The 26,599-nt window shown below is 41.0% G+C and overlaps 2 protein-coding genes across 5 annotated transcripts in view; one reads left to right on the forward strand and one right to left on the reverse strand.

The window, feature by feature from the left end:
* Positions 1 to 9,261, forward strand: part of tbl1xr1a (TBL1X/Y related 1a) — a 57,160-nt gene extending 47,899 nt beyond the window's left edge. For both annotated transcript variants that reach the window (XM_072659831.1, XM_072659832.1), the window contains 12 exons: positions 111 to 330; positions 1,508 to 1,640; positions 2,019 to 2,160; positions 2,258 to 2,321; positions 2,414 to 2,511; positions 3,013 to 3,073; positions 4,611 to 4,732; positions 4,838 to 4,912; positions 7,243 to 7,370; positions 7,524 to 7,689; positions 8,645 to 8,746; positions 8,888 to 9,261. In XM_072659831.1, the coding sequence (XP_072515932.1) occupies positions 111 to 330; positions 1,508 to 1,640; positions 2,019 to 2,160; positions 2,258 to 2,321; positions 2,414 to 2,511; positions 3,013 to 3,073; positions 4,611 to 4,732; positions 4,838 to 4,912; positions 7,243 to 7,370; positions 7,524 to 7,689; positions 8,645 to 8,746; positions 8,888 to 8,914 (1,338 nt within the window). In that variant the 3' untranslated portion in view covers positions 8,915 to 9,261. The remainder of the gene's footprint in view (positions 1 to 110; positions 331 to 1,507; positions 1,641 to 2,018; positions 2,161 to 2,257; positions 2,322 to 2,413; positions 2,512 to 3,012; positions 3,074 to 4,610; positions 4,733 to 4,837; positions 4,913 to 7,242; positions 7,371 to 7,523; positions 7,690 to 8,644; positions 8,747 to 8,887) is intronic.
* Positions 9,262 to 11,470: 2,209 nt separating this feature from the next.
* The window catches only part of LOC140537673 (uncharacterized), a 138,514-nt gene continuing 123,385 nt past the window's right edge, over positions 11,471 to 26,599 (reverse strand). For all 3 annotated transcript variants that reach the window (XM_072659829.1, XM_072659830.1, XM_072659828.1), the window contains 5 exons: positions 18,375 to 18,489; positions 15,602 to 15,704; positions 15,321 to 15,390; positions 14,865 to 14,968; positions 11,471 to 13,442 (listed from right to left, as the gene is read on the reverse strand). In XM_072659829.1, the coding sequence (XP_072515930.1) occupies positions 13,280 to 13,442; positions 14,865 to 14,968; positions 15,321 to 15,390; positions 15,602 to 15,704; positions 18,375 to 18,489 (555 nt within the window). In that variant the 3' untranslated portion in view covers positions 11,471 to 13,279. The remainder of the gene's footprint in view (positions 13,443 to 14,864; positions 14,969 to 15,320; positions 15,391 to 15,601; positions 15,705 to 18,374; positions 18,490 to 26,599) is intronic.

The following is a 26,599-nucleotide window of genomic DNA, read 5'->3' on the forward strand; positions in this document are numbered from 1 at the left end:
TATAATATTCATGTTATATTTTAATAAATAAGATGTTAGATGTGTGCCCAGGTGGTAATTGTCTCTTGTCTGAGGGTTACCAAAGGCTGACGTTTTGCTCTCGTCTGCAGGATGGCACTCTATTTGACGGCCGGCCGATTGAGTCTCTGTCACTGATCGACGCCGTGATGCCAGATGTGGTACAGACGCGGCAACAGGCATACAGAGACAAACTGGCCCAGCAGCAGGCCGCTGCAGCGCCCCCTGCCACCAGCGCCAACATGCAGGGCAATGCCAAAAATGGAGAGAACACCGCCAATGGAGAGGAGAATGGTGCACATGCCTTACCTAGTGAGCCTGACTCTAAACACTGTGTTCTTTTTTGTTTGTTTGTTTGTTTTCTGTTACTAGATTAACAGAGCTGAACTGAAATGAATGCATTTACTGTGCAGTTTATTACGCTGTGCTAATGTTGGTTAGGTCCTCCCTTTGCTCTCTCAATTCCTTTGAGATTCTAGTCAGTGCATCTCTTCCGTTCTACCACAACCCAAACGTGTTCCACTGAATTTAGGTCTGGTGACTGGGAAGGCAACTCCAAACTGTCCACCAGCCTGGTTGGGTCCATGGATTCATGCTGCCACCCTACCACCTGTGTGCCTGAACAAAAAATGGGATCCCTACGGTCTAGTTTTGATGAGGCTGTGCCCACTCCAGCCTCAGCTTTCTGTTCTTGGCTGACAGATATGGGACCTAATGTGGTCTTTCTCCCATCAGTGTTTGACATGTTGTGATCTAAGATGCTTTTCTGCTCACCACACTTGTACAGAGTGGGTATCGAAGTTATTAGCCTTCCTGTCAGCTCAAACCAGTCTGGCAATTCTGTTGACCCCTCTTTTCAGTCTTTACTTAGACTGTTATAAAAAAAATCTCAGGAGATCAGCATTTACAGAAAAACACAAAGCACCTTGTCTGACTCCCAACAATCATGTCACGCTCTAAAAATCAGTGAGATCACATTTTCCACCATTATGACTGTTGATGTGAACATTACCTGAAGCTGCTGGACTGCATATTTTTTATAAATGGCACGGCTGCCACACAGTTGGCTGATTAGATAATTGAGTGAATAGAGTGCTTGGTGAGTGTATAATCTTATTTGTGCTGTCACCTGAATGTTTATTTAACCTCAAGTATTAAATGTAATTATTTGGGTGTGTTATATCCTATAACACATTTATTTTTTTATTTATTTGCACAGTTATTTTTAAGTGATGGATGTAAGGGATCAAATCCCGGGCCTTTTGGCAAGTCCTGGGCTGTTAAGAGATTAAACGCAGTAAAATGCGCTCCAGGATGCTGTGTAAATAAATCTGGACCAAAAGGCATCTTATCTCTTTGAATAATGTGGTTGATTTAGTAAGTTGAACTATAGCATGTCTGGAGATCATTTAGCCTTGTGCGCGCATAGTGATGAATCTCCTTCCATGTATGTCTAATTGCCCCCCTGGGTGTGTTGTGCTCTGTGCAGATAACCATGCAGACATGATGGAGGTGGATGGGGATGTGGAGATCCCTCAGAATAAAGCCATGGTACTGCGGGGCCATGAGTCCGAGGTGTTCATCTGTGCTTGGAACCCTGTCAGTGACCTGCTCGCTTCTGGGTCAGTCTCACCAACTGCTCCCCTCACTCGTCCTTTATGTTCTGCCCTGCTCTAGTTCACGGTCACTGCCTAGCCAACTGTTCATGTACTGTTCAAACGCTCAGAATATAAATAAGAAGGGTAAAATTAAAAGTATAAAAAGGGTTTTTTCTTTTTTTTTTTGTCTGAAGATATTGAATATTCTGTACAACAATTTTATATTATAAATCTATTTATGATGCTGTAAGCCTTAAGTTTAAACTCCTAACATCCTGCTTATTGTTTGAAACCAGCAGCGTTGGATATTTGGATAGTTTTCTACATCTAGCCGCAAATCTTGAATGGTAGTCTATGTTGTAAATAGTGTGCTAACTTCGTTATCCTGTCCTCATGTTCTAGGTCTGGGGACTCCACTGCTCGTATATGGAACTTAAGTGAGAACAGTACCAGCAGCTCCACACAGCTTGTGCTCAGGCACTGTATACGAGAAGGCGGCCAGGACGTCCCCAGCAACAAAGACGTTACGTCATTAGACTGGAATGTAAGTCCTGCTCGCACCATGCAGCTGTTTTCTCCTTTTGTTCCTGTCTCTCTGGTGACTTGTGTCAGCTTGACACGTCTGTTATTTTATTTCACAGAGTGAGGGTACATTATTAGCCACAGGCTCTTATGATGGTTTTGCCAGAATATGGACTAAAGACGGTAAGTGCATTTTTATTCTGCTTCTCTGAAATACACACAGTTTGTGTTTGGTGTCTAGTTTTTCTTTGATACTCAGGTAATGTCTGTTGCAGGTAATCTTGCCAGTACCCTGGGTCAGCATAAAGGTCCTATATTTGCATTGAAATGGAACAAAAAAGGAAACTTCATCCTTAGTGCTGGTGTAGATAAGGTATGTATTGTTGTTTATTTGCTGAAATTATTCTGGAAGTGTAATAAGTAAGTAGTTTAGCGGATTAAGGCGCTGCGACTATGAGGATCCCGAGGATCACTGTATCGGATCCCGGGTCATGCTGCCTGCCATCAGCAGCCAGAGCCCGAGAGCACACAATTGGTCTTAATCTCTCCGGCTTGGTAGATGGCTCTCTTTCTCCCCACGTCACTTCAGTGTGATGCTGGCTGTATGCTAGTCGATGTATCAGAGCCTGTATGCTAGCCAATGTATCAGAGCTGGGTACGTGGTGACCCTGTATTGGCGGCAGTTAAAAAACAAAAAAGAGAGACGGTGGCTGGTTGCATACATGTGAGACATCTCTGAAGAGTTGAAGAGTACTAACAAGTGGATTAAGTAATAATCTACAACCGGGGAGGGAAAATTAGGGAAAAGTAAAAAAAAAAAGAAAGAAAAAAAGAAATTAGTTTGAAATGCATTGTATTTATATGTCTGTTACAGACAACAATTATTTGGGATGCTCATACAGGAGAGGCCAAGCAGCAGTTCCCCTTCCATTCAGGTACGTTTCTGTTTTCAGATCAGACACAGCTGGTCAAAAGAGGCAATGGAAAAACAATGGTATGAGCTGATATGGGAATTGTAAACCTGTACTGATAGTTCTGATAGCTTTTATGTACATCTGATGCAGTTATGAATGCTACATCCGCCTGGATTGCTGTTACAGAACAATTAGAGATTTGGAGAGGGTTACAAATAAAGTACAGTTAATGAGGCTTAGGTGATTTAGGCCTAGTGTCACCTAGTGTTGGGTGGTATTCACTTTTTTCCCCATAAGGTCTTAAAATATTATTATGTAATATTACTGGGGTGGGGGGCAGATGGTTTTACATTTACATAGCTTCTGCTCCACGTCATTGCTTTATTGTAAAACTGAAAAATGAACAAAGCTCACAGGGTAAAAACTAAGTGGATAAGCTTAATATCATATTTGTCATTTAATAAGCGTTAAATTCTCAGTCTGAGCTGCAAATACTGAGTATCAGACTGCCCACAGCAGCTACTCTGCTGACTAACTACCGAGCTACAGACACAGGTGTTGACGAGTGAAGTTGAATAACTGTTGAGTAACAGAACTGGACTCGTAGGCTTAGTGCTAGATAAGTTAGCCAGCAGGCAAACACCACAGCACAGACTGTATTCCAGCTAACTGAGGTTCAAATCACACACGCTTAGAGGATAAAGCAGCATACCTGAGAGCGCAGAGTCGAGGGAATGGTCTTAGGAGAGTTTTCGACTCTCTTTAGGCACGTTTGATGCTTGATCTTTCTTTCAAACAAACTCGTGCTATTAAGTCACAGCTACAGTGGGCTTGATTTTTTTTTTTCCTCCCCCACCTGTTTTCAGAGCATTACTTCACCAATCAGTGAACAACCACCGCGCCCCCACCCTGTGGCTCTATTAAGTGCACATGGGGGAAGGAGTTTAATTGGCCGTAGATGAACACAGTAGAGAAAGATATCTGACACTTCAGATGTTGTAGTTTTAAAATATCGTTCTTATCGTCAATCCTTTTTAAATATAAGATAAACACTTGTTTGTTTTTGCTGCTTCTGTATCGTAAACTAACATTTCTTAAGCGGAAAATGGCAGCAACTTAAGCCAGTCGCAGCAATAATGTTTCAGGGTACCACTGGGAAGCAATCATCCAGCCTTACTAAGATTTGGCAATTTATTTATTTATTTAAATTTTTTTTTTAATTATTTGGGTTTTCTTCAGACAGGCTATCTAACGTTAACCTAGGTGGCTAGCTACACTAGAAGCAGAATGGCTAAAGTGCAAAGGAAAAAGAAATTCCGCATAAAGAGATGCCATTCCTGCTCTCAGAACATGTGAACAGAATTGGATTAGCAAGAAAGCACAGTGCTGAAGTGATGATGCAGGGCTTAATGTTTTTATCTGGAGGTGACACAGATATACCTGACAGGAGAGAGCTGTCCTTGCGCTAAGGTAGCCTCGGGTGAATAAAGCCATGTGGAAAAACAAAAATTCACTAACTCCCTCTGCCCTCCTCTCTCTCTCCCTCTCTCTCTTTCAGCTCCTGCTCTGGATGTGGACTGGCAGAGCAACAACACCTTCGCCTCCTGCAGCACGGACATGTGCATTCATGTGTGCAAACTGGGCCAGGACAGACCCATCAAGACATTCCAAGGACACACAGTAAGCCCTGTCTGCCGGATGTATGCCTGCATGCTGCTCCCGCTGGCTGCGTTTTGCCAAATGGATGTGTGCTAAGCCTTGTGTTGTTTCCCCTCACTCCTCTAGAATGAAGTAAATGCAATCAAATGGGATCCGACTGGTAACCTGCTGGCATCCTGTTCTGATGACATGACGCTGAAGGTGAGGCCAAGTGTTGGCTCATAAAAAGTGCTGACTTGTACTGACTTGTGAACAGTTGCCAATAACTGATACGAATAAAGTATGTGCAAACAATACAGCTTGTCCCATAGATCACGGTTCACTGAAAGAGGTGGAGAGGCTAGTTGTAACAATTTATTCAGTGAGTCAAATGTTTTCCAATACATAAAAAATATAAATAATGTAAAGAGGCTGTGAAAAGGCTCCTAAGAAGGAGGTTAAAGTAATATGTGTGAATTCTGAGACACGTGTACGTAACTGGGTAATCAAAAAAGCTTATTACAGCAAAAGAAAAGTCTTCTGTATTCATTTCTGAGAAGTGTCTGTCTAAACATGGTCAGGAATCGCAGATGATGTTGCTATGAGGATATAAGCCGATGGCCGAAAGCATGTTTTTCTTGGACGCGTTACAGTATTACTGTTAGACTGTGCTCCACCCTCCCAATATTCCTACTGTACTGCCTGTTACAGAAAGAGCTTTCCTACCACAGTTCTGTACCCATAGTAAGAGATGGTTCTCCCTAAAAAGGCACATCTCCAAGATGGAATGTTAGAAACATGGGTTAAATGTGCAAGATGGTATCGATGATCTGCATAAATGACCAGTTATTTGGACGATAAATCAAATTTCAGCCCAGTTGTGGCAACACCAATGGAAGTACCTTTTTTCTTGTACATTTCAGTTTAGTTTCAGTTTTGAGTTGAGGTGAGTTTATGTATTTATTTATTTATTTGGAACATCACTAGGTATGTAACTGTCCAAACCACTGTGTGACCTGAAGTGTGAACGTTCTGTACATAGTTGGTCAAAGTTCAGTGCGAGTTTGGTACAGCATGCAGGAAGCAACGCAAACCTTGTTTCAAACAGGCCGCTGTGCAAGTTACTACTGTCGTATGTTCCCCTGTTGTGGGGTAGCAGGTGCAGCCTAAACGTCAGCATGTACGATATGGTTCCGCGCACACCACCTCCAACTGTCGAAGAACGGCGGCACACCCTCCTCATTTCATCCACCAGGGTTTTTAATGGCTTAAAAGAAGTTGGGAAAAGGACAGACTTTTGGTGCGGCACTTTGATCGTTTTCAGTCTTTTACTGCAAATAGAGCAGCAGTGAGAGACAGAGAATAGAAGAAATGAAAAACCAACGTTTGTGAGGGAGAGAATTTACGGCTGTATTCATTCACTGTGTAAATGCTTCATCCATAACTTACTGCAGCGTATATTCTGCGTCTGCGTGCACTGAAGTGTTGACCGTACCGCGGCAGATCGGCTTTGAATACATGTACTGTCACCCCCCATCACCATTTTTAACCAGTTTCATTGAGGGTATAATGATGAAAGCTGCTGTGAGAAGTAGGTCTTTGACAAGGGAGGATAAGCCACAAAACTGTTGGTTGAGATGAAGTGCGTTTTGGAGCAATACTTGTTCCCTGTACCTGTACTGACAGGAGCAAGAATGCATTAGAGCAACATACTCGCACAGCCTTATTGATGCCCTTGTCTTTATATGTATCTGTACAAACGCATCTTCTTACTCAAAGTACTGTTCATGTAGCACTTACCATCATGTCAGTGATGGATTATTCCTGTTTAGTATTACATTCAGCACTGCCCCAATTCTCTTTTTTACCAAACAGCTTTTTATGAAAACGGTTTTGTCAGGAACCATCTGTTGAAATGTTCTGTAGGAAAAGTAGCCCTTCTGTGGCATCTCTCCAAGTAGGCATTGTATCGACGTTCAAAAATTATAGCAAGTAACTTGCAAGTAAATCTGCAGTGCAATAAATGAATAAATGAATGCTTGGAAGACAAACTTTAATTTTAAGCAGTTGCTTGTGCCTTAACATGAGCTGGCTTCAGGAAGACTGAAGATTATTAGATCTGTTTCTCGACTGACATGATGGCACATTGTCCAAAAATACCTGATGCTTAACACAGACTCCTCATCCTGCACTGCATCCGATGCTTCTCTGCATTAGCTTCTCTGAAGAGGCAGATTTTTAACACATTTCCTTCAGCTCTTTTTTAAATAATTAAACACCTTCAGACGTATTCCTGTGTTTTGCCAGAGTGTTGCTGCCTCTTAATGCCACAAACACCTTCAACCCCACTTTAATTTTGGCCTCTGCAGTTTACCAATTATGTTTGTCAATTCTTCCAGTTACTCAAATGTCAAAGCTATGTAATAACTCTGCTATGAAGTGCAGGCATAAAGCAGGAGTGCCGAAAAACGACAACTTTGTGTAGGTGTACAAAGATTTTTTGCATTTGTATCTGAAGTGATCTTTTTTTGTGTGTTTGTGTGTTCTTTTAGATCTGGAGTATGAAGCAGGACACATGTGTTCATGACTTGCAAGCTCACAGCAAAGAAATATACACTATCAAATGGAGCCCAACCGGTCCTGGCACCAACAATCCCAATGCCAATCTTATGCTTGCCAGGTAGAGCTTACACTGCATATTGTTTATGTTGAGGATTGTTTTACACGCAAGCTGAATGAACACTGAATGATGATGATGATGATGATGATGATTACTGCGTCCTACTACCACTATTAATTTGTAATTAATTATTTATTTATTTTCGTTCTGTAGCGCATCCTTTGACTCCACTGTTCGGCTATGGGATGTAGACAGAGGCATCTGCATTCACACGTTAACCAAACATCAGGAGCCAGTGTACAGCGTGGCCTTCAGTCCTGATGGCCGCCATCTGGCCAGCGGCTCCTTTGACAAGTGTGTACACATCTGGAACACACAGGTAAGCACTTCTCTCATCAACCCTGCACAGCCAAAACGAGACAGGCTAGTCTATTTAGCAAACGTAATGAATCTAATCAAAAAAAAGGAGAAAATTCCAGCAAAGTGGCCTAATGCAAACTGTGTGAAGTGATTCTGAGGCTCTGTGACCACATCCGTCTCTCACTGGATGGATGTTTCAACAAATGAACGCAGTTGCCTGTTAGAAAGACATCATCTGTCATGATCTGTCATCATTCTTTTTTTGCGCACTGATGCGTGTGTTAGGAGTTTGGTGTACGGGATGTGCTAGAGCAGTTTAATAAGAACACTTTTAACATTAGAGGGTCTACTGTTTAATATATCTTACTGTGGGTGTGGTTAACAAGTGACCATAATGGCTAGCTTATACTTGGTTACAAATCCTAAGTCTAACAGTAAACATGCTATAATATATGTTAATGAGGCCAATCTGTTGATGTAGGTTGACCTTTCTCACTACAATTCTCCAATAACGGTCAGAGGTTTTGTTCAGATACCCAGCAGTGTACCAGCAACAAGCTGGTACAAGGTGGGCTCATTGCAATAGAACCAGTGGCCTATTATGCTTATTAATACTGGTTTAGATGTTGGTGGGTTGCTGCTGCTGTTATCTGTTCAGATGTGAATCCCATTTTTGCATTATCTCAATGGAGCATTTTAACCTCTAAATTGAGCATTGTGAAGGACATCTTTGACTGAATTGGATCACAGTTAACTCACTGGGTGGCCAAGTGCGTCAAGCTCATTGTTTAGGTGTTGTGTTTCTAAAGCTGGCTGTGATAATGAAGGTGTGAGAGCTGATGATATACTCAGAGAATGACGGAGGAGCAAAAGCAGACAATAGTCAATTCCAGAAATCATTCATTGCCTCTGTTGGATGTTGGAATTAGGGCTTGATGACAGGATTTACTTTTTTTTTTATTTTGTTTCCACAGACTGGTGCTTTAGTTCATAGCTACAGGGGAACAGGGGGCATTTTCGAGGTTTGCTGGAATGCAGCTGGTGACAAAGTGGGGGCAAGTGCATCGGATGGCTCTGTAAGTACTCACTTGTTTATTTATTTATTTATTTATTTTTTTAAAAGGCACGTTTCTAAGATGGAATGTAGACATGGGTTAAATGTGTGAGACGTCAATGATCTGCATAAATGACTTTTTTGTTTTGGTTTGTTTTTTTAGGTTTGTGTATTAGATCTGAGGAAATAACGCTGCTTGTTGGAAGCCATGGACCGACTATGAATGTGTACATAGCCAAAATGACTGTCCCTGCCCCATGTACTGCTACAATCCCTATTGTACCATGGCCAGCCACTACAGACAGAAAAACAAGCACCCTGACGCCCAGACCAAGCAGAGTGGAAGTGATTCCAACCAGAGACATAAAAGGGACTTTTGTAAGTAACACCAGTGGAGGAAAAAATAGAAAAGACGACGACGAAGAAGAAGAAGAGGAAGAAGAAAAAAAGGACTGGTATATTTACCAAATTTGGAAGATATTTTACTATTTGTTCTTCAAACCAATCTCATGAAATAAACAAGCGAAAAGATTTTAATCTTTGTTGTTAGTTCCATTTCAGTGTGCACACATATCTGCTTTTTCCTTTCGTTTTTCTTTCTCTCAACTTTGTGTTTCCACTTCTCTCTTTCTTTCTTTCTTTCTTTCTTTCTCTTTCTCGTGCCCTCAACACATTTTTTTAAAGGTCACAGCTGCATGAAATAATGACTCATCTTTCTCTCTTTTTTACACCGAATACAGTTATTTAAAGTCTTTTGGTACTCTACATTTTGTGGTTCAAGAAAGACAAAAAAAAAAAAAAAAAAAAAAAAAAATAGAAACGAGGGGTCTTGAAAGCGTTCAACTTTTCTTTGTTCTTCAGTTGTAGCTGCTTTGGTTAAACTGTTCAAGTCTGACTGCAGTCTTTTTAAGGTTTGGTTGTCGTTTTTTCGAAGAAGGCATAACAGTCTGCTGAAACTAAAATCCATACCTAAATGATAGGGCCGCACATTTTAAAGGGATGCACAGTGCATTGTTGCGTTTGGTTTTGTGCAGTATTGTTGCAGCAACACAATGTTAACTGTAGACAGTTGACTGCTGTAGCTACTACTTAGACGTTTACTGTATTGCATTAAGAGCAGGCTTACCTTTCCAAAAAATGTATTTCTTGTTTATTAAAAAAAAAAAAAAAAAAGGAAAAAAAAACATGCTGGACAGAACAATCGGAAGCTCACGCTGGGCAACTATCGGCCCATCCTTAGTTGAGTATCCAGAGGCGAAGGGAAGACTTGCTTTAAGTTTCACAATGTGTTTCTGTTCACTGGTTTCTTCAAACGATATGAAGTAAATTGCCTGTTTCTGTTTTTCTGCTGTTGTCCTCAGCGTTTTAGTGCAAATTCACACCGATCCCACTTAGGCTCGCATATTTACTTTCAAACAAGAAAATCTGACTTAATGCCTGCTTTTTAATCTGTATTCTTATCCACGTCTGTTCCTCAAAACATTGCTTGCTTAACAAGCGAACCAAGTCCTCCGTCGTCCTCCTCAAACATGATAGTCGCTTCACACACAAGATCTGCTTTGTTCAATTAGAGTTGTCTGAAGGCTCCCCCTGCTCATCTCAACATTTTAGCATGTCATTGGTAACAATTGACTTTACAAGGCAGTAGTAATCGCCTGCTCTTGCCTTCTTCTGTCTGCTGCATTTACATTTCGGAGGATGTTTTTCTGCGACACATCAATTACTTATTTCAATACTGAATTTTTCCATATGCCCTATATATATATATATATATACCCCCAAACAATGCTGGCAAAAGCCTAGCAGTTTGTATGGCATTCATTTAGAGGTATTTTCCAGCTACATGTGAAATGCAGCCAGCTCGTGAAAAGTAGCAGAAATAACTAAACGCATCGTCTCTCTTCAAAGGTAAACCTGAAGCTTAAGGCAAGTCTAAGTACTGGGTGGGAGATTTTAGTTCATGGGTACAATTTATTTTATATATTTTTTACATTTAATTTTGGATCAGTTTATGCAATGAAAACCCAACACAACGTTCAGCAGGCTCAACTTTGCTTCTTTTGCAGATTATAACTTTAATACAAAGATACTTCAATTCCCCATCGATTGGAAATCTACACTAACTACAAAGATCTTCAGTACGTCCGACTGACCGCAGAATTGGCAATTAAGGCATTTAAGAGCCTCAATCTACTCGTGCCCTCCTATATTGGCCCCAAGTGAAAACTGTCTCCGTTTTTAAAGCCTTCTGAATGAATGGTTTCATTTTAGACTATCGCTTGAGTATATAAACGTATGTTTTATACAGAGTGTAGTACTTAGAGACCTGTATCGTCTACTTTAAGTAGACTTTACCATCTGAACACTATTTATTACCGTCAGTTAGTTTTCTCTTTCTCCATAATCTGCTCTCCCAGTGTCTGCTTGCCCACCTTTTTTCATTTTGTCACTATCAAAATTCTCATATTATAGTGTGTTCCCATTTCCCCCACCTCTTGACTTTTTGTACTCTTTTAGTACTTTTGTAATTCATATTTCTTTGTAGCTATAAAAAATAATAATAATAAAAAAAGTGAAAAAATGGTTACCGGAAAACTTGGACCGTGTACAGTACTGAACCCAGTTGGAGTATACTGGGTTGGAAATGTTATCAGCAGTGCCCGCTCCCACCCTCTGTCCACCCCCCCCCTCTCCAAGTCAAACAGATCTTTTGGTTGCTAACCCAACCCCCCCATGCCCCCCCCCCTGCACCTTGCATTGCATTGATTTGTTGTCATTTAAATCAGTCCAAAATAAAACTATATTTTGATATTACCACAAGTGTTATCCTCGCCTCATTTGTGATGCTGAGCAAAATGGATAAATGGTATGAACTTTACACCGTGACATTTTAATAGAGCTATGAGTCAGGGTGGTGGTGTGTGTGTGTTTTTTTTTTTTTTTTTTTTTTTTTTAACATTCTGGTGTTTAATAAATGTTATAAATATTCCATAATTAGAAATTCAGTACAAAATGAAACTGCAGCCAAGCAAGGGTACATCAGAAGAATGATATGCAGCGATTCTGCTTAAGCTGTAGACGAGATCGCCACAAATTCACAATTATTTGATATTATTCATAAATAATCACTGATATCTTGAACAATATGTAACGATAGGTGTTATATTGAACACTTTTTCTGGTCATACCCCCTTTACATTGTTATGTATTGGCAATATCTAATTTTATCGAAACCTGAATCCCTCCTTGCAGTGCCTGTAGTGACATAATGCTAACTGCTATACAGTTCTAGAGTCTGTACTACATCCATTATGAAAAATTGGTCAGAAAAATTAACCAAATCTTCTTGATTATATAAATGTCATCATTTTAAAACATGCTATTGTATTTATGGCAACAAAAACTACTGTGCAAAAACATGCAATTTTCATATGCTGTGCTGCAGGTGGTGGGAGGGAAAGTAAGCATGCATGTAAGTACAATTCTAATTTTATAACTTGAATGTAGTGATGTAATAATTTCTTTATTCGTGATAGGTGTGTAAATCTCTGACCGACTGCAATATGGCTCATTCAATCATGTGGCATAAAATCTCAAAGTTCACTACAACTCAAACTGCGCTCTGTTCCCCAAAAGCATCTTCTCACACTAAATACTTTAAAGTCATTAAAGCAGCATTATGCAAGACCTGTCCTTTTGTGTCTCTGGGCTCCTCCTACAGTCAGGAAGTGTAATTCATCTTTATGCCGCTGTCGTAAATAAAAATCACGCTTTGAGCACCCTCTTGTGGACAGCAAGTGACAGTGAAAGAAGCATGTGGACTGACCAGGAAAGAGTCATGTTACAGGACTGTGAACAAATGTCATTGTACCCTCACCATCATTTTTGAAGCTGTTATTTTAAAGTAAAAATTCTACATAATGATGCTTTAAATGGTTGAAGAAACTCTATCAGATTAAATACCTAAGTACCAGTTTTGATGATCTTAATCTAGGATGCTTTTGGGACACTGAGCCCACATAAATACTGAGCCCACTGATAAATAAATGGAGTTAATTAATTATTTTTGCCAAAATATTGATTCATTAATTGTATTAATTTATTATTTTATATATATATATTTTTTACCATAGCTGCTAGTCTTCCCACATCTGAATAAATCCACTAACTAGCAATTGATGTTCATTTGCTAGCGTCTTACTGAATGATCTGCCAGCAAAGAATGACTGAAGCTTCCAGTCTCCTGACAATAATATTGACCATTATAATAATTGATTATAATCGATTCTAACATTCCAACATTAATGCAGGTGAATCCTCACCTCCCGATATATTTTATATACCCCTGATCTGGAATCCATATCCGATGCAGTGCAGTTCAGTTCAGTTCAGTTGGTTTGGCACGTGACTCTGGCTCAGCAGGTTTGGAAGAAACCATTCATCCCTGAGGACTCTCAGCAGCAGAGGCTGTAGAACATCTCCCACTACTTGACATGCAGTGCTGGGGTCTCTTTGGACTGAACTTCACCGTTCCCCTCAGTCCCCTCCGTGGCTCTCACAGCAGAGATGTGTTGGCGTGTGGGAAAAGAGACAGGCTCTTTGATATGTCCAGCAGGCTCTGGGTAATGTCATAAGCCACCGCGAAGAGGAAGTAGACTGGCAGCAGCCAGTGGAGCCTGAAGAGTCTCTCTCCCGCTGGCAGAGGCACTGTCAAACATCTGTAAGCGGAACAGAGCATGCATGTAGAAAAGAATGCATGGTAAGCAGGGGTGAAATGTAGAAGTCAGAGACTCGCCCTTGTGTATTTGACTCCAGTAAAAGCGGCCGTTTAAGTTCAAGTTCTTCCAACAAAAGAGAACATCTTTTAAAATAAATCTCCTAAAATATCAGATGTTTACTGAGTCCATCTGTTGTTACTGTATTTCAGTTTTTCCATACTTCCGAAGTTCAATCTTATACATTGGAGCATGTTTTGCTTCTCACCAGCCAAGTAATCTCAAACACATCCAATGATGTTGAGGTCTGGACCCAGGTGATCAGTTCATCGTTCTGAGGTCACCCCAGCCGTCACTTAATCTTCTCACAGAACAGAAATATGAGGCTTGAATGAACCCCCCCCCCCACACGCATTCAGTTCTTTTTCAAAATGGAGATTTCCCAACCCTCAGGTTTTCTAAATATTTAAGGAGATACATTAAGACACCACAAAGAAGGTTTCATTGCAAACTACTATGCAAGTCAGGCAATTAAGTCTAAATAGAGCATTATATAATATCAACCAGCACTGTTCCCAGTGGACCCCACACACACACCTAAACTCCTCACACATTCAGGAAATAAAGGTCCCTTAATGTTACAAAACAATGTGCAATATTTTTCCACCCCCCACCCCTCCCATGTGTCAATTTGCAATTATCTGTAAATAATCAAGAAAAAATAGTTTTTTTTTTCTCAGAGTTTTTAATTCTATTATTTATATTGTGTGTATATAGTGGTAATTGATCTACTTTTTGCATCTGAATGTCTTGCTGGGACTAATAAAGGATTATCTTATCTTATCTATCTGTAATAAAACTGTAGTTGCATTTATTCATATATCAAAATTGTTTTATGTAGTTTACTGTATAAGCAATTAGGAGGTATTTGAGCCATATTGAGAATTCAGCCTAAAAAACGATGCTGTATTGCAACGTCTGTGTTTTCATAAACTTCATAAAGCTTCAAAAAGGAGTTTTCAAAAACCTCCACCATGGACAGCGTTTTCGGCCAAAACTAAGACAAAAACCTCAGTTTTATAAAAACTATCTGGGGATGTGAGGACGGGGCCTCAGTGATGAAAGCTGTGCTTTTTTAAGGGCTTTTTATCTGACAGGGACAGTTTTGTGTAGCATACCATGTCATAAATAGTTAATTCAACTCCAGTTTAACATTTTACAACTCATTTTTAACTGCATATATCTCTGTATCTCCTGAAAAATTATTCCATTTGAGTTAAAGTCAGTTTGATCGGGAGCTGTAGTTGAAGAGTCTCTGATGTTTACACTTTATGACTTTTGGTACTTTTTGTTTGTTTTGACTTTGTTTATTTGCAATCTACCCCCACCCCCCCTTACTGAGAATGCTTAAACAAAGATACTCACTTATGTGGGTCTGATCTGGAGGCTCGCAGCATGAGAAATATGAAAAAGCCCACTTCGGTGTTTAAGGAGAAGGAAACAACCTTGTCAAGCATGATGACGAATCCCTGGGGGAAAGGAGAGTGGAATTACAGATAATGAAGCACATTCTCACAGAACTACGGCACTGCACGACTCTGGAGATCCTCTGGAACAGTCATGTGTTGGTAAATCTATTCTAGCGGTAGTTCCAGCGCTCGCTTGCTTTTCAAAGTTAAATGGAAGGTTGGCTGTGCTTGCTACATCATGCACGAGTTCCAGCTGAATTTGGAAACGGGCAGCAAAAGAGACAAACAGAGGAAGGAGAGACATTGCACCAATTTCCTTTAACACATATATTTATATGTAACTTCTCAGCAGTTCATCTGCAGCCATCATTAAAATGTCCACCGTCATCAAGCCTCACAAATTATCACTGACCTTTGGATCACACGCAGACACGAGGAAAATGATCCCGAACGCCAGGAAGGACACGAAGCCACTGGTGGCACTGATGAGAGAGAGAGGAAAACAGACAGATTATAGGATTACAAGAAAGGTGTTGATCAAAGTGGTTGTTTCAGAGCAGTAAAAACTGTTGGCAGTATAAAAGGTAAGCCATGTGCTGAGTGTGTGAGCTGTAACGATCAGAAAGGCTGGAGCAAATGGTCCGTGAAATGATCTCCTGCTGATTTGAATTCAGATTGCTGAAGAGAGTTTACCTTCTTGCAGAGCAGCTCTGGAAGGTTTGGGGTAATGTCCTCGCTTGAATTCTCACAAGCCACCCTGCATTGGTCCTCCAGTGCGCGTTCACAAGGCCATCGACTGCAAGCACACAATTCAATTAGAACTGTAATTGAAGAAATTTTGGCTTCGGCTACGGATGATGATGCAATGATTGGAAACGGTTTGGCAGTTTAAGTTTTGAAGGGTTCATTACTGAAGCTGCGGGACAGTTCAGCTGATTTTTTTTTTTTTTTTTTAATAAATCTAGTAATGATATTCATACCATCTCCTTTAAAAGAGAGATTACATTAGTAAAGGTAGCCTGGGGAAAAGACATTGAAGTTTTGTAGAGAAAAAAAAGGTAGACAGAGAGCTCAGCCATTTTTACTTATCCATTTGACATGCTGCCATTGCTAATTCGGTCAAACCAAACCTATTCCCACTGCCAAATACCCTGCTCTATCCCAGTAACCGTTAACAAGAAGGGGGACTGCCCTCACTCAGATGTTGATTAATTGATTAACACTGCCATATGCTATTCATTGTAATGTGCTACAAAGGCCATTCCAATCCATATCCTGGTGAGCCGTCCACTGTACATAATTCATGATGACATTCTCCGGCGAGAGCTCCGTTGGACTGGGCCCAGAAACAGACTGGAGCTTCTCTGACAAATGCAGCAGGCAGTCGGAGAGCCAGCGGCCGTTTGAGTCAGCAGTGGACCAAGGTGAACTCGGAATGTGAATCGCATGGAGGGTGACAGGGGTCCGCGGAATGGGACTGGGGATGATGCTACTGCCTGATAGGCTGCTCAGGGTAAAACCGGGCTAACAGGAGGCCATCTCTTGTTTACTTGGGGATTTGATGACAAGGGAGAGCTGTTTACCTTCCAGACGCTTTCTCTCAGGTAGATGCTGGACTATACGTTAAACTGCTACTCCTAATCAGCCTGATCTAACTAAGAGGTAGTAAACACGGCCTCCGTAGCTAATCCAACATAAAATAATCATTTCATAATGTAGGAGCATCATCGGTGTGTCCTGGGCAAAAACATGGGCACCTCACAGAGACCTCAGAACATCCCCCTTGGCAGAAATCCCAGTTTGCAAATGCTTTCTGTAGCAGCTAGAAGTACTTCAGTTCTTTTAGTTGGAACTTCTCCCACTTTTCTTTGGAGAAGGCCTCTAGCCCTGAGGTATTCTTGGGTCGCCTAAGAAATGCAGCTTGGTGTATCCACTATTTTTCTTTATTACTACTACGATTAGCGCACTGTGAAGCCATTCCAAAAGCTTCAATTTGTCTAGGTCCATTTTGGGCTCTGGTTTGGATCATTATCCATCTTCTTTGACTTTCACATCGAAGATTTGGTGGAACCCCATCTGCCCAGACATTTTGTAGCATACCTCAAACGTGCCTAAAGCCTAATGTCATGAGCTAGAGGGGTATAAAGAACTCTTGCTGTGGAACTGTGTTCTCTGGAATGATGGCGCTCCATCCAATACTTTTGGGATGAGTTGAAGATGGGGTGGGGTGGTGATCATCCAACATTCTGACCTCAGTAATGCTCTTGTTGCTGAATGCAATCAGATCCTCACAGCAATGCTCTAAAATTTTGTACAAATCTTTCCCAGTTACTCCAGCAAAAAAAAAGCAGGATAAACTTTTTAATATCCTTGATTTCGCAGGAAACAATGAATGAGCAGGTGTCCCAGTACTTTTGTCCATATAGTGGATGTATGTATATTTAGGAATTTGTAATGTCTACATATATTATATAAAAAAGGAACACCAGGCTTTTGGGAAATTGCAGGGGCTATGTTTACATTTTATTTATTGAAGGACCAAAGATATCCAACATGATATCCATCATCACTGTGTGAAAAAGTTATTGCCCTCTAAATTTGATCATGTTTTGCATGACCCCAACAGCACCTTTTGGCAATGTTGTGGAGGAAATTAAGCCAGCTGTTCTTTGAGGAACTGCTGTAGCTCAGATACACTGGACTGACTCTCCTCTGCTATACTGGACTTTGACTACATCACCTCAATGTATGTTTTCAGCAATTCAGATGTGGATTGGTTTGGTCACCCTGATCATGATTCAGCTTCAGTTTGTAGACAGGAAACAGACAGAATACTTAGGAACTCTGAAAATGGATGAGAACTGAATGGTTCCCTCACAGAAAACTGAGGCTAGAGATACCTGAAGTGCCACTGGACCTTCTTAGGGGACATTTATTGACCTCCTGGATGAGCTGGCATTTTGGAAGTCCAACGACTCCTGGGAAGACTGACCAATGTTCTCATGGATTCCTAATTTTATATAATGTCTTGCTCTGGTTCGATGACGTCCTAGAACCCTTCCCTGATTTATTTCAATGGCTCTTTTTTTCCAAAGCTCTTCTAGATTGTCTTTAAATCATGCTGCAGTCTGCTTGTTAAGAACTTCAATTGAGTTTGGATAATCTGTTGCTCAAGCCCATAAATAACCTGGAACCTTTCTTCCTTAAATAAATGAAATAATGAAATAGATTGTTTTTGTATAATGATCACCAAAACTATACACTGCAATGAGCTAAAAGTATTATCAGAACAGTGTGAGCCCTCCTGTGGCCTTGATGATCATATGTTCATAATGTCTTCTGATTGCCTGTGTATAAATATGAAAACTTAACACTCAAGACAGACTGACGAACAGAAATAGTTTAAAAAAAATCATGTATCCATGTTTCTTTTCACAAAAACATGGAAAATGCAGGACACACATACTTGTATGCTTCATTGCGGAGCCCATAACAAGGAAGGACACGGTTATACTGATGGTGATGAAAATCTGGATCAACTCCGCCACCCATGAGAAGCGGCTGTACCTTTGAGTGATAATCTGCGGAAACAGAAGCAACCGGGAATTTATTCACATCGTTTAAATCCCCAGAAAATCAGAAACAGAACGGTGCACACATTGCAGGCATACACAAGTTTTTGAAGCATTACATATACATCTGTGTATACCTTTCAGGTAACTGAGTTTATAACTACAGCGGAAATGCAATTTCTGCTGAATATGATTATGTTCTAATGAACTTTTAAATCTAAATAAATGAATATAAAACACAAAGCCTAAATAAACACACTTTGGCTTCGCTACGGGGCTACACTCTCTCCCCAGTGATATGAAAGAGCTCTGGTATGCCTCAGGAGTAGAGGTGTAATACCCTGCAGGTGCCACTAGAGGACAGTCAGCGCCTTCGTGAAGAAATCTGGCACTGAACAGTACTCTATGGGAAAGTGCACACACAAGTGTTTGCCTGTGCACTTTGCCATTTGCTCATAATGATCTGTTTACATGAAGGTGCACATGAGTGAAAACAAAAGGAGATCGGGGGAGGATCGTCATAAGCACCTCTGTGTACACTTTGGGAGTAAATATTGATTTCTGACTTGCGGATGAGTTAGACCAGTAACTATGAGCAACCTAGCTTGGCAAGAGTTGGGCCTCTGTCTACGGCGTAATTCCTGTTTTCTAGCATTGCTGCTTCTGACACAGGTCGGACGGACCAAACCGGGGTTACAGGACAATTCAGTATCATTAAAATTCAAAACTTATGCATAGACTAGTGCTGGGTGATTCATAGATCATCTTTACAGGCTTCTGGTAAACGTGATACTGAAGCAGATCACGGAAGTACACAGTGCTTTGGTTTGTGCTTCCGTTTGGCTCAGTGGTTAAAGCCCTGGGTAACTGATCACAGGGTTGTAGGTTTGATTCCCAGAATTGGAATATAAGCTGCCACTGGTGGACTCTTGAGTAAGGCACTTAAAACCCTCTCTGCTTCAGGGACGGGGCACCGTAGCAAGGCTGATCCTGCGCTCTGACCCTGGCTTCCTAAGCTGGGATATGTGATGTTGTGCTGCACAGGAATGACACACGCAAATTCAGCTACTTCTTCACTTCTACACTAAGGCCTCCATGCTGTTACTCTGTTTGGCCAATAATTAACATTAACAGCTGCTTTGTGACCCATTTTCCACACATCCAACAAAACATCTACTGCACTGTACCACCTCTTCTCAATCTATGAATCCTGTTGCACACCCTACAGGTATTTATAGCCCGATCATCCTTGTACAACGCCATACACAGGAGCCTAAAGTTACTACCACCTTAAACACTACAGACTACTAGTGATAAACTTTGGAACCAGTCCACAACACATGGCATCATTGACAACAACTAGTGCCATGTGTTGTATCAGGACATTGTCAGCTGTTTCTCAGAGATTGATATACTTCCAGAACTTTAAGGAGAACAGTATGAGGTTTTGTATGAATGCAATACAATTTTGCGTGTTTATCTGTATAAGATTACATTAGCAGTGTTACACACTTTGCATCATGGCTAAAATATCAACAGTACATGCACGCTTACATGCCATTACCTACCAAGATTTACAGAAAATTATAGCATTTTATGATTGCTTATTTCCAGGTTGTGTGGAGTCCCTGTAAACGCATGGTAATATTTGCCTGACAGTTAGTTTGTGAACTCAGTCACTGTAAATGAAGCAATGTGTTCACTTTGTAAGCTGAATGAAGCTGACAGGCAGGAATGTGATATGAGGGAATTGAAAGGTCCGTTTCACATGGCAGACATTCTAACTTTGCGTCCTCGCTCGGCAATAATCACGTAGCGTTGATCCAAAAAACAAAACCCAAAAAAGATAGCGAGGTAGCACACTTTTAAATGTATGTTATCTTATTATACAAAAACCCTTTCTAATGAATGCATTCAGCTACTTTAAAATACACCCATTGCTGACACACACAGCTTGTCTAGTCCCTGAAGAGAAGTACTATCAATAGAATAGGACTAAACATAAACCCATTGGCACCATGCCTAATGCCAGGTGAGGGCTAGAGAGGTATGAAGCCCACCCAGCATTGAGCTGTGGAGCAGTTGATTAAATGGTGTTCCTTGGAATGATGGTTGGTGCTCCAGCCAATACTTTTGGGCTGAGCTGGGGAGTTGGGGATGAGGTGGGGGTGGTGATGTTCTAGTAGAAGTCTAGTAGAAATCCAATGAATGAGCAGGTGTCCCAATACTTTTGAAAAATGAGATATTTATACGCAGTCAGAGTTCAAAGAAGAACATAAATACTATTGGCTCAAAACAAGACTAGTAAGAGTCTAAAAGCTCTCTTTCCAGCGTCCCCCGCTCTGTTATCCAAGAAATGGCTCACAATGGAAGAAACAAAGTGAAAGGGGGGAAAAAAGCACCTGAAGCCAGAGCCAGTCTATCTGATGTGGAGAATCAGATTAATATTAAAGGAGCCCCCTGCTCTTTCTTCACCTTGCCTTGGGTTGGGGGGAGAGAGAGAAGAGAAAGAGAGAGACTGAAACTCTCCTTGGGGTTACATGCGCTGGAAAGGTGAAGTCTTAAAGGCCACTGCTTACTCCAGGGACAGATCGTTTTGGCATTTTGGGCTAAAACAAAAATTGTGTCGCGACGACGGAGGAGCAGTGCTGATCTTTTAAAAACGCCCCAGGCTCTGGGCACAAGAAGTTCAACCATGAACCCCTACATCAGATGAGGAGGGTTAAATAAAAAAAATAATACAAAAAAACAGTTCTCATGAAAAACATTCCAACTGGAGTGGTCTCATGAAAGCCTGTCTCGATGCGTGTGCAATATGTGGTGTAAAAAGCGGGATCTTTGCATTGGGTTTCCGCCTGCGTGTGCAGCGTCTGTGATCTCCACAGGCCTGACAGTTCTGAGTCATATCTGACATTTCAATCTTTCATGGCTGTCTCAACCTGGCAAATCAACCCTTGGCTCTTTTCATATGCCCCCCCAACCATCCACCTGCCCTCCCCCACCTCTTTCTCTCTCTCTCTCTCTCTCTCCATATGTGTTTTTCACATTTCTGCAGCTAGATTGGTTTTACTGTTCCCGCCATTCTCCCAGTCTGTCGCTGCATTCTGCTTTGTAATTACTGGTCAGAGGTATAAAGTAAAGGATCCATAGCCAGTGGGCACATCTACACAGCACAGGAAAATGCTTTCACGTCATACAAAGACATCTTTGTCTTTTTGAAAGTTCACCATTAAACATTTGGCATCTCCTATAATAGGGCTGTAACTACCTATTAAATATAATTACGATCAAATATTCTTTTAAAACACATCTAGAAAAGATCCAAATAGTTTCCATGTGACCATTAAAAACCTTTACATTTGTATTTGATTATTTTTGCAGTGTTATTATGTTATTATAAAAATGTTATAACTATTATATATATATTATATTCAAATCCTCAAGTCATGCTACCTGCCACCAGCAGCCGGAGCCTGAGAGAGCACAATTAGTCTCTCTCTCTCTGGGTATGTAGATGGCTTTCTCTTTGGCTCTCTCTTGTTTTCTGGAAGCACATGGTTTCATAAAAACTGATCCATCCATCCTTCCATCCACCCACCCATTCACATCACCGACCCCCTCACACCCACCCACCCACCTACCTACCTACCTTCACATCAAACCTTCTACATAACATTGACATAACTATGCCATAAACGTGTCATGGCAGTAAGAGACCACTGCAGCGCCTCAGCACTGGGACATCTGCAGTGACCACCCATGACATAAACCACTGCTTTTACAACGTCTGCACACACCATTCCACAGGCACAGCAGAGGCGCGTTTCGAGGGGGCCACGCTGGTCCACAACAAAGAGGAATGGAATGGATCGGAGTGCCAAAAGTCCTCGGAGAGAAGACTGAACGGCTGACTGCCCCTAAATTAGATCACAAATTCTCTTGCTCACGGCACTGTCTCACTGCTGGCCCCCGAGGCAAAGGACTGTGCAGATTATTGTTTAATATCCTGCTTCTATTCAGCCCTGCACTGAACCCTCTTACACCCAGGAATTCAAGTCCATTTACAGCAGAATAAAAAGAGCCGTGTGCGAATCAAAACTTGAGATATCAAAACAAGTGACAGGAGAAAGAGAGCTGTAAGGCTGCTATTAGACTAATGTATTTCAAGGTCTAATCCCCATTCAGTTACACAGTTGGTAGGCATGAGCAAGCAAAACAATTTAGGCCAAAGTTGTAAAGGTTTCTTGTCGTATTACGTCCTTACACCTTTGATATCATCACAGCTTGATTTGTCACAGCCATGTTTGAAGGGCTGTGGTCATGTATTTTAAATGAATCTTACAAATTCTATGTATTTACTGAAATGGTCTTCATCTACACCTAAATAGTGTATAATAACAGGTCATTTATAATAAGCCACTGTTTGCAAGACTTCCTAGTTAACATTTAGTGCAGTATTTGGATGTAATGTGTAGTAAACATGGGTAGAAAGTAGCCTATCATTGCTATCAGTGTCTATCATTGCTATGTCCCAAATTATTATGGTGCCCTGAGATATGGGGGACTATGTACAGTGTTGCAATTTCAGCAATCAAAATAAAGTCTGGAATGTCTGGAATACGTCTTAAACTCCAGGACTAGAGGGGCAGGGAAAAATGTGTCGATGTCCCAACTATTACGGAGGCAAATGTATAACAAATCTCTTCCTGACTACTTCTTTACCAACAAGGTCATTTTTCAGTGAAGGGCAAGACTTCTTGTAAAGCAAACTGCCATGTTGAGTATATACAACCCATCCTATTCATATTTCTAAAGCGTTTGCTTCCCTTCTAATAAAAGTAGAGGCTTCACCTGTTCCATGGTACCTCAGGAACCTATGTTGACAAGGGAGAAGACAGTTCCGTAGTTAGGCTGTAATGGAATAGGCTGTAATGCTCAATGTGGAATAATAATCAGATCACACATTTTCCGTTTTGACATCATATGTTGTGCTATTCTCAAGAGAGAAAGAAGGATATTGGATGAAGCAAAAAGCCTTAGATAAGGGCTGCTTGTGCCAAAGGAGGATGTAGGCCCAGGTCATGCTGCTTGCCATCAGCAGCCGGAGTCAGAGAGAGCACAATTGGCCTTACATTCCTAGTGTGGTCAGCACAGGTGTCTGTTAGCTGCTGTATCAGAGCTAGGGAGCCGCACTGGCTACCTAGCGATGCTGCAATCTGTGGCACTTCGAAATGAGAGTCTGGCTCGTGTCGAAGGAGACATGTGCTAGTCTTTCCCTTCCTAGTCTTGGGGGCACTGCAAGTCATAAGGGGAGTTCACCCAAACAGGGATTAATCCCTGAATGAGCATAAGTTTAGGAAGGTAGTAAAAAGGGTTTGTTTTACAGTACTCATTGGACTGACCAACACAGTCTAATGGAAAATGCAGTGCAGTGCAGATCTGAGAGAGACGTTTGTAGACTTATACATCAGGAATGTCTTGAAGCCATTTCTAAACAACTGCTGATTTCAAGATCAAGAACTGTATGTAAGTACAACTTATTGGGAGGTGTGGCCATTTTGCCAAGGTCTGGAGGTAGACCCACAATATCACTCTCAGCTAAGACGAAATTGGTTCAGATGGTCAAGATCAACGTAAGAACCACCGAGTGTCATTGTTTGCAGTCAGGCACGTTTTACAGATAGAAGTCCCAGCACAGAAAGCAACACCTTCAAGCTTGACTTCAGTTGCAGCTGATTACATGGACAAAGAAAATTGCTCAGGAATTGTGGAATAATGGAATAATGACAACAGAGGGTTACCTCAGAATTCTTCAGCCTAACCTCAAACCACTAGCTAGCTGACTGAAATTGGATCCCAACCACATATCAAAGGTTGTTGAGAAATGGATAAAGCAGGCTTCTGGAAGCTTTTGGAATGGCCTTTCCAAAGTCCTGACCTCAGCCCTATCAAAAATATGTGGACTGTGCTAAAAAGTCAGGTCTGTGCCAGGATACAAAAAAATACACAGATTCTGAAAAGAATAGTGGTCACATATCCAACCAGACTTCTGCCAGAGTTGCCAGAATTCTGCCACAAGCTAGAAGAGAGAAAATGCTTTTTTGTCCTCACTATTGTGTCAACTCATGTCAGAATTCAATGTCATTTATTATGTCCTCATTTGAAATAGGTGACTTTAAGGTGACTTTAAGGCTAGTTTAATATTCTGCCAAAATAGAAATGTATACAGTAGATGAGATTTAATAATAGCCATCAGCTGTAGGATATAGTTATTTGGAGACCTTGCTTGAATCAAAAGAGCCCGCATTAGGCATGCAGCCATGTAGTTTTTGGAGTACTGCTAATATCCATATGCTAATAAGCCAAATGCAAGGAAATGTACTGAGACTTATGTAAATCAGACATGTCAAGATCCGCATTGTAAAAGAATTAAGTTACAGGCAATTTGTGCCTCTGTCTAAAGCGGGGAAACCTTTGAACCTCACACTCAGAATGAACGCAACACTTCCCAATCACACATCTGGGAAGTTTCCAAATAAATTAGCATTCCGAAGCCTCTCATCTCAGCTCTGGAGGGAAGGGTATTTATATCCATGTTGCTGCATTTTTTGAAAATGTAACTTTGAGGTACACTGTCTCAGACGAGCAATGTAAAATAGTGGGCAGCGTATAAATAGAAACACAAGTGCCAAGTACACTTCACTAGTGCTAAGAGATTAGAGGCTGGTAGCTTGTACAGGAGTGCATGTGACACCTATGCATTCTATTGAAGTTCTCCTGGCGCTAACTTTGTCGGGGAAGAAACTTTGAAAGTGAGATGTGTTTTCCTGCTTCCCCAAATACAACAAATGGGCTTTTCTATCTCTATAGCTGAAACTGAGGGGTTTCTGGAGGCAGAGCTTAAGCCAATATCTTTTTTTCATCCGCCTCCTTTTTCATTTTTCATCCTCTCCTGATGAAAGACTGCTAGGTCTTCTTTGACTGAAACCTCCTATTTGCTCAAAAGCGGTACATCAGACCCACTCCCTAAGTCTTCCTATCTCACTTTTGTCACTTTTGACACCAGTCAAACTGATGACGAGCAACTGCGGCTGCCCTCGACACGCTGCAAACTGTCTGAGGAATAATAAGAACGGAGAGCAGAAAAATGGAGGATTTAGGTAAAAAGCTGCACCTACTGAAGTTCCTCTACCTTTCTTGCAGTTTTTTTTTTGCCATCAGTGGGGGAAGTTCCTGTTTTTAGCTCTGTGATGTTCTAGCAGGGCAAAGCCCAGGAGGGTTAAGGTACAATATGTCAGGATCTCTGTGACAAATGGCAATATAGATGAAATTAAGAAGCTACTGCTATTTCTATCACATGGCCCATTTCTGCCGTGCAGCACAGGTCTCAGGGCTGCAGACAAGGATTCCACTGCTGACAAGTTCGAGTATCTTTAAACAAACACTAACTAGCTGGCTTTAATATGTTTTCTCCTTGACTAAAGAATACAATTATTTTCTCAAACTTAAGAAAAAAATCGACTATGTTGTAACAAAACAACAAAAACAAAAAACACACTCAACTGTAATATTTCCATATCCTGTAATTATTTCAAAAATAGTTTTAAATTATTCAAACCTAGCATGAAAATGTGAGCTGGTAGACCACCACAACTGTCCCTTTCAGATACAAAGCTCAACAAATTCAAGCTTTTATCTTTGAGAGATAAGAGAAAATCAAGCTCCACTCTTGATTCAGATCTGAAGAATCCACAGGTGTTTCTACTTCTCCCTCCACTGTGAAAGGATACTTAGCGCTGTGGATCTGAAAGGACGTGGAGATGATCATGAAGCCCTACTGAGTAAAGCAAACACACACACACACAAAAAAATATAATTCGCAAATGAAACAAAGAAGCAGCTTGTGTTCTCAGAACAATGCACTGAGCAGACCTCAACATCATTAAAAGTGTTTGGGATGACATGGATAGTAGACTGAACTTTGAAGGAAAAAGATTTCTCTAGAAAAAGTAAAAAGGAGTCTCCTGAAAACATTACAAACTGAAATAAAGGTATAGGGTGAACTCATGAAATACTGAAATATCTGATATTATATTCAGTTGTTAAAGTTTATGCTTAA

This window comes from Salminus brasiliensis, chromosome 17 (assembly GCF_030463535.1).
Source record: "Salminus brasiliensis chromosome 17, fSalBra1.hap2, whole genome shotgun sequence".
Classification (NCBI taxonomy): domain Eukaryota; kingdom Metazoa; phylum Chordata; class Actinopteri; order Characiformes; family Bryconidae; genus Salminus; species Salminus brasiliensis.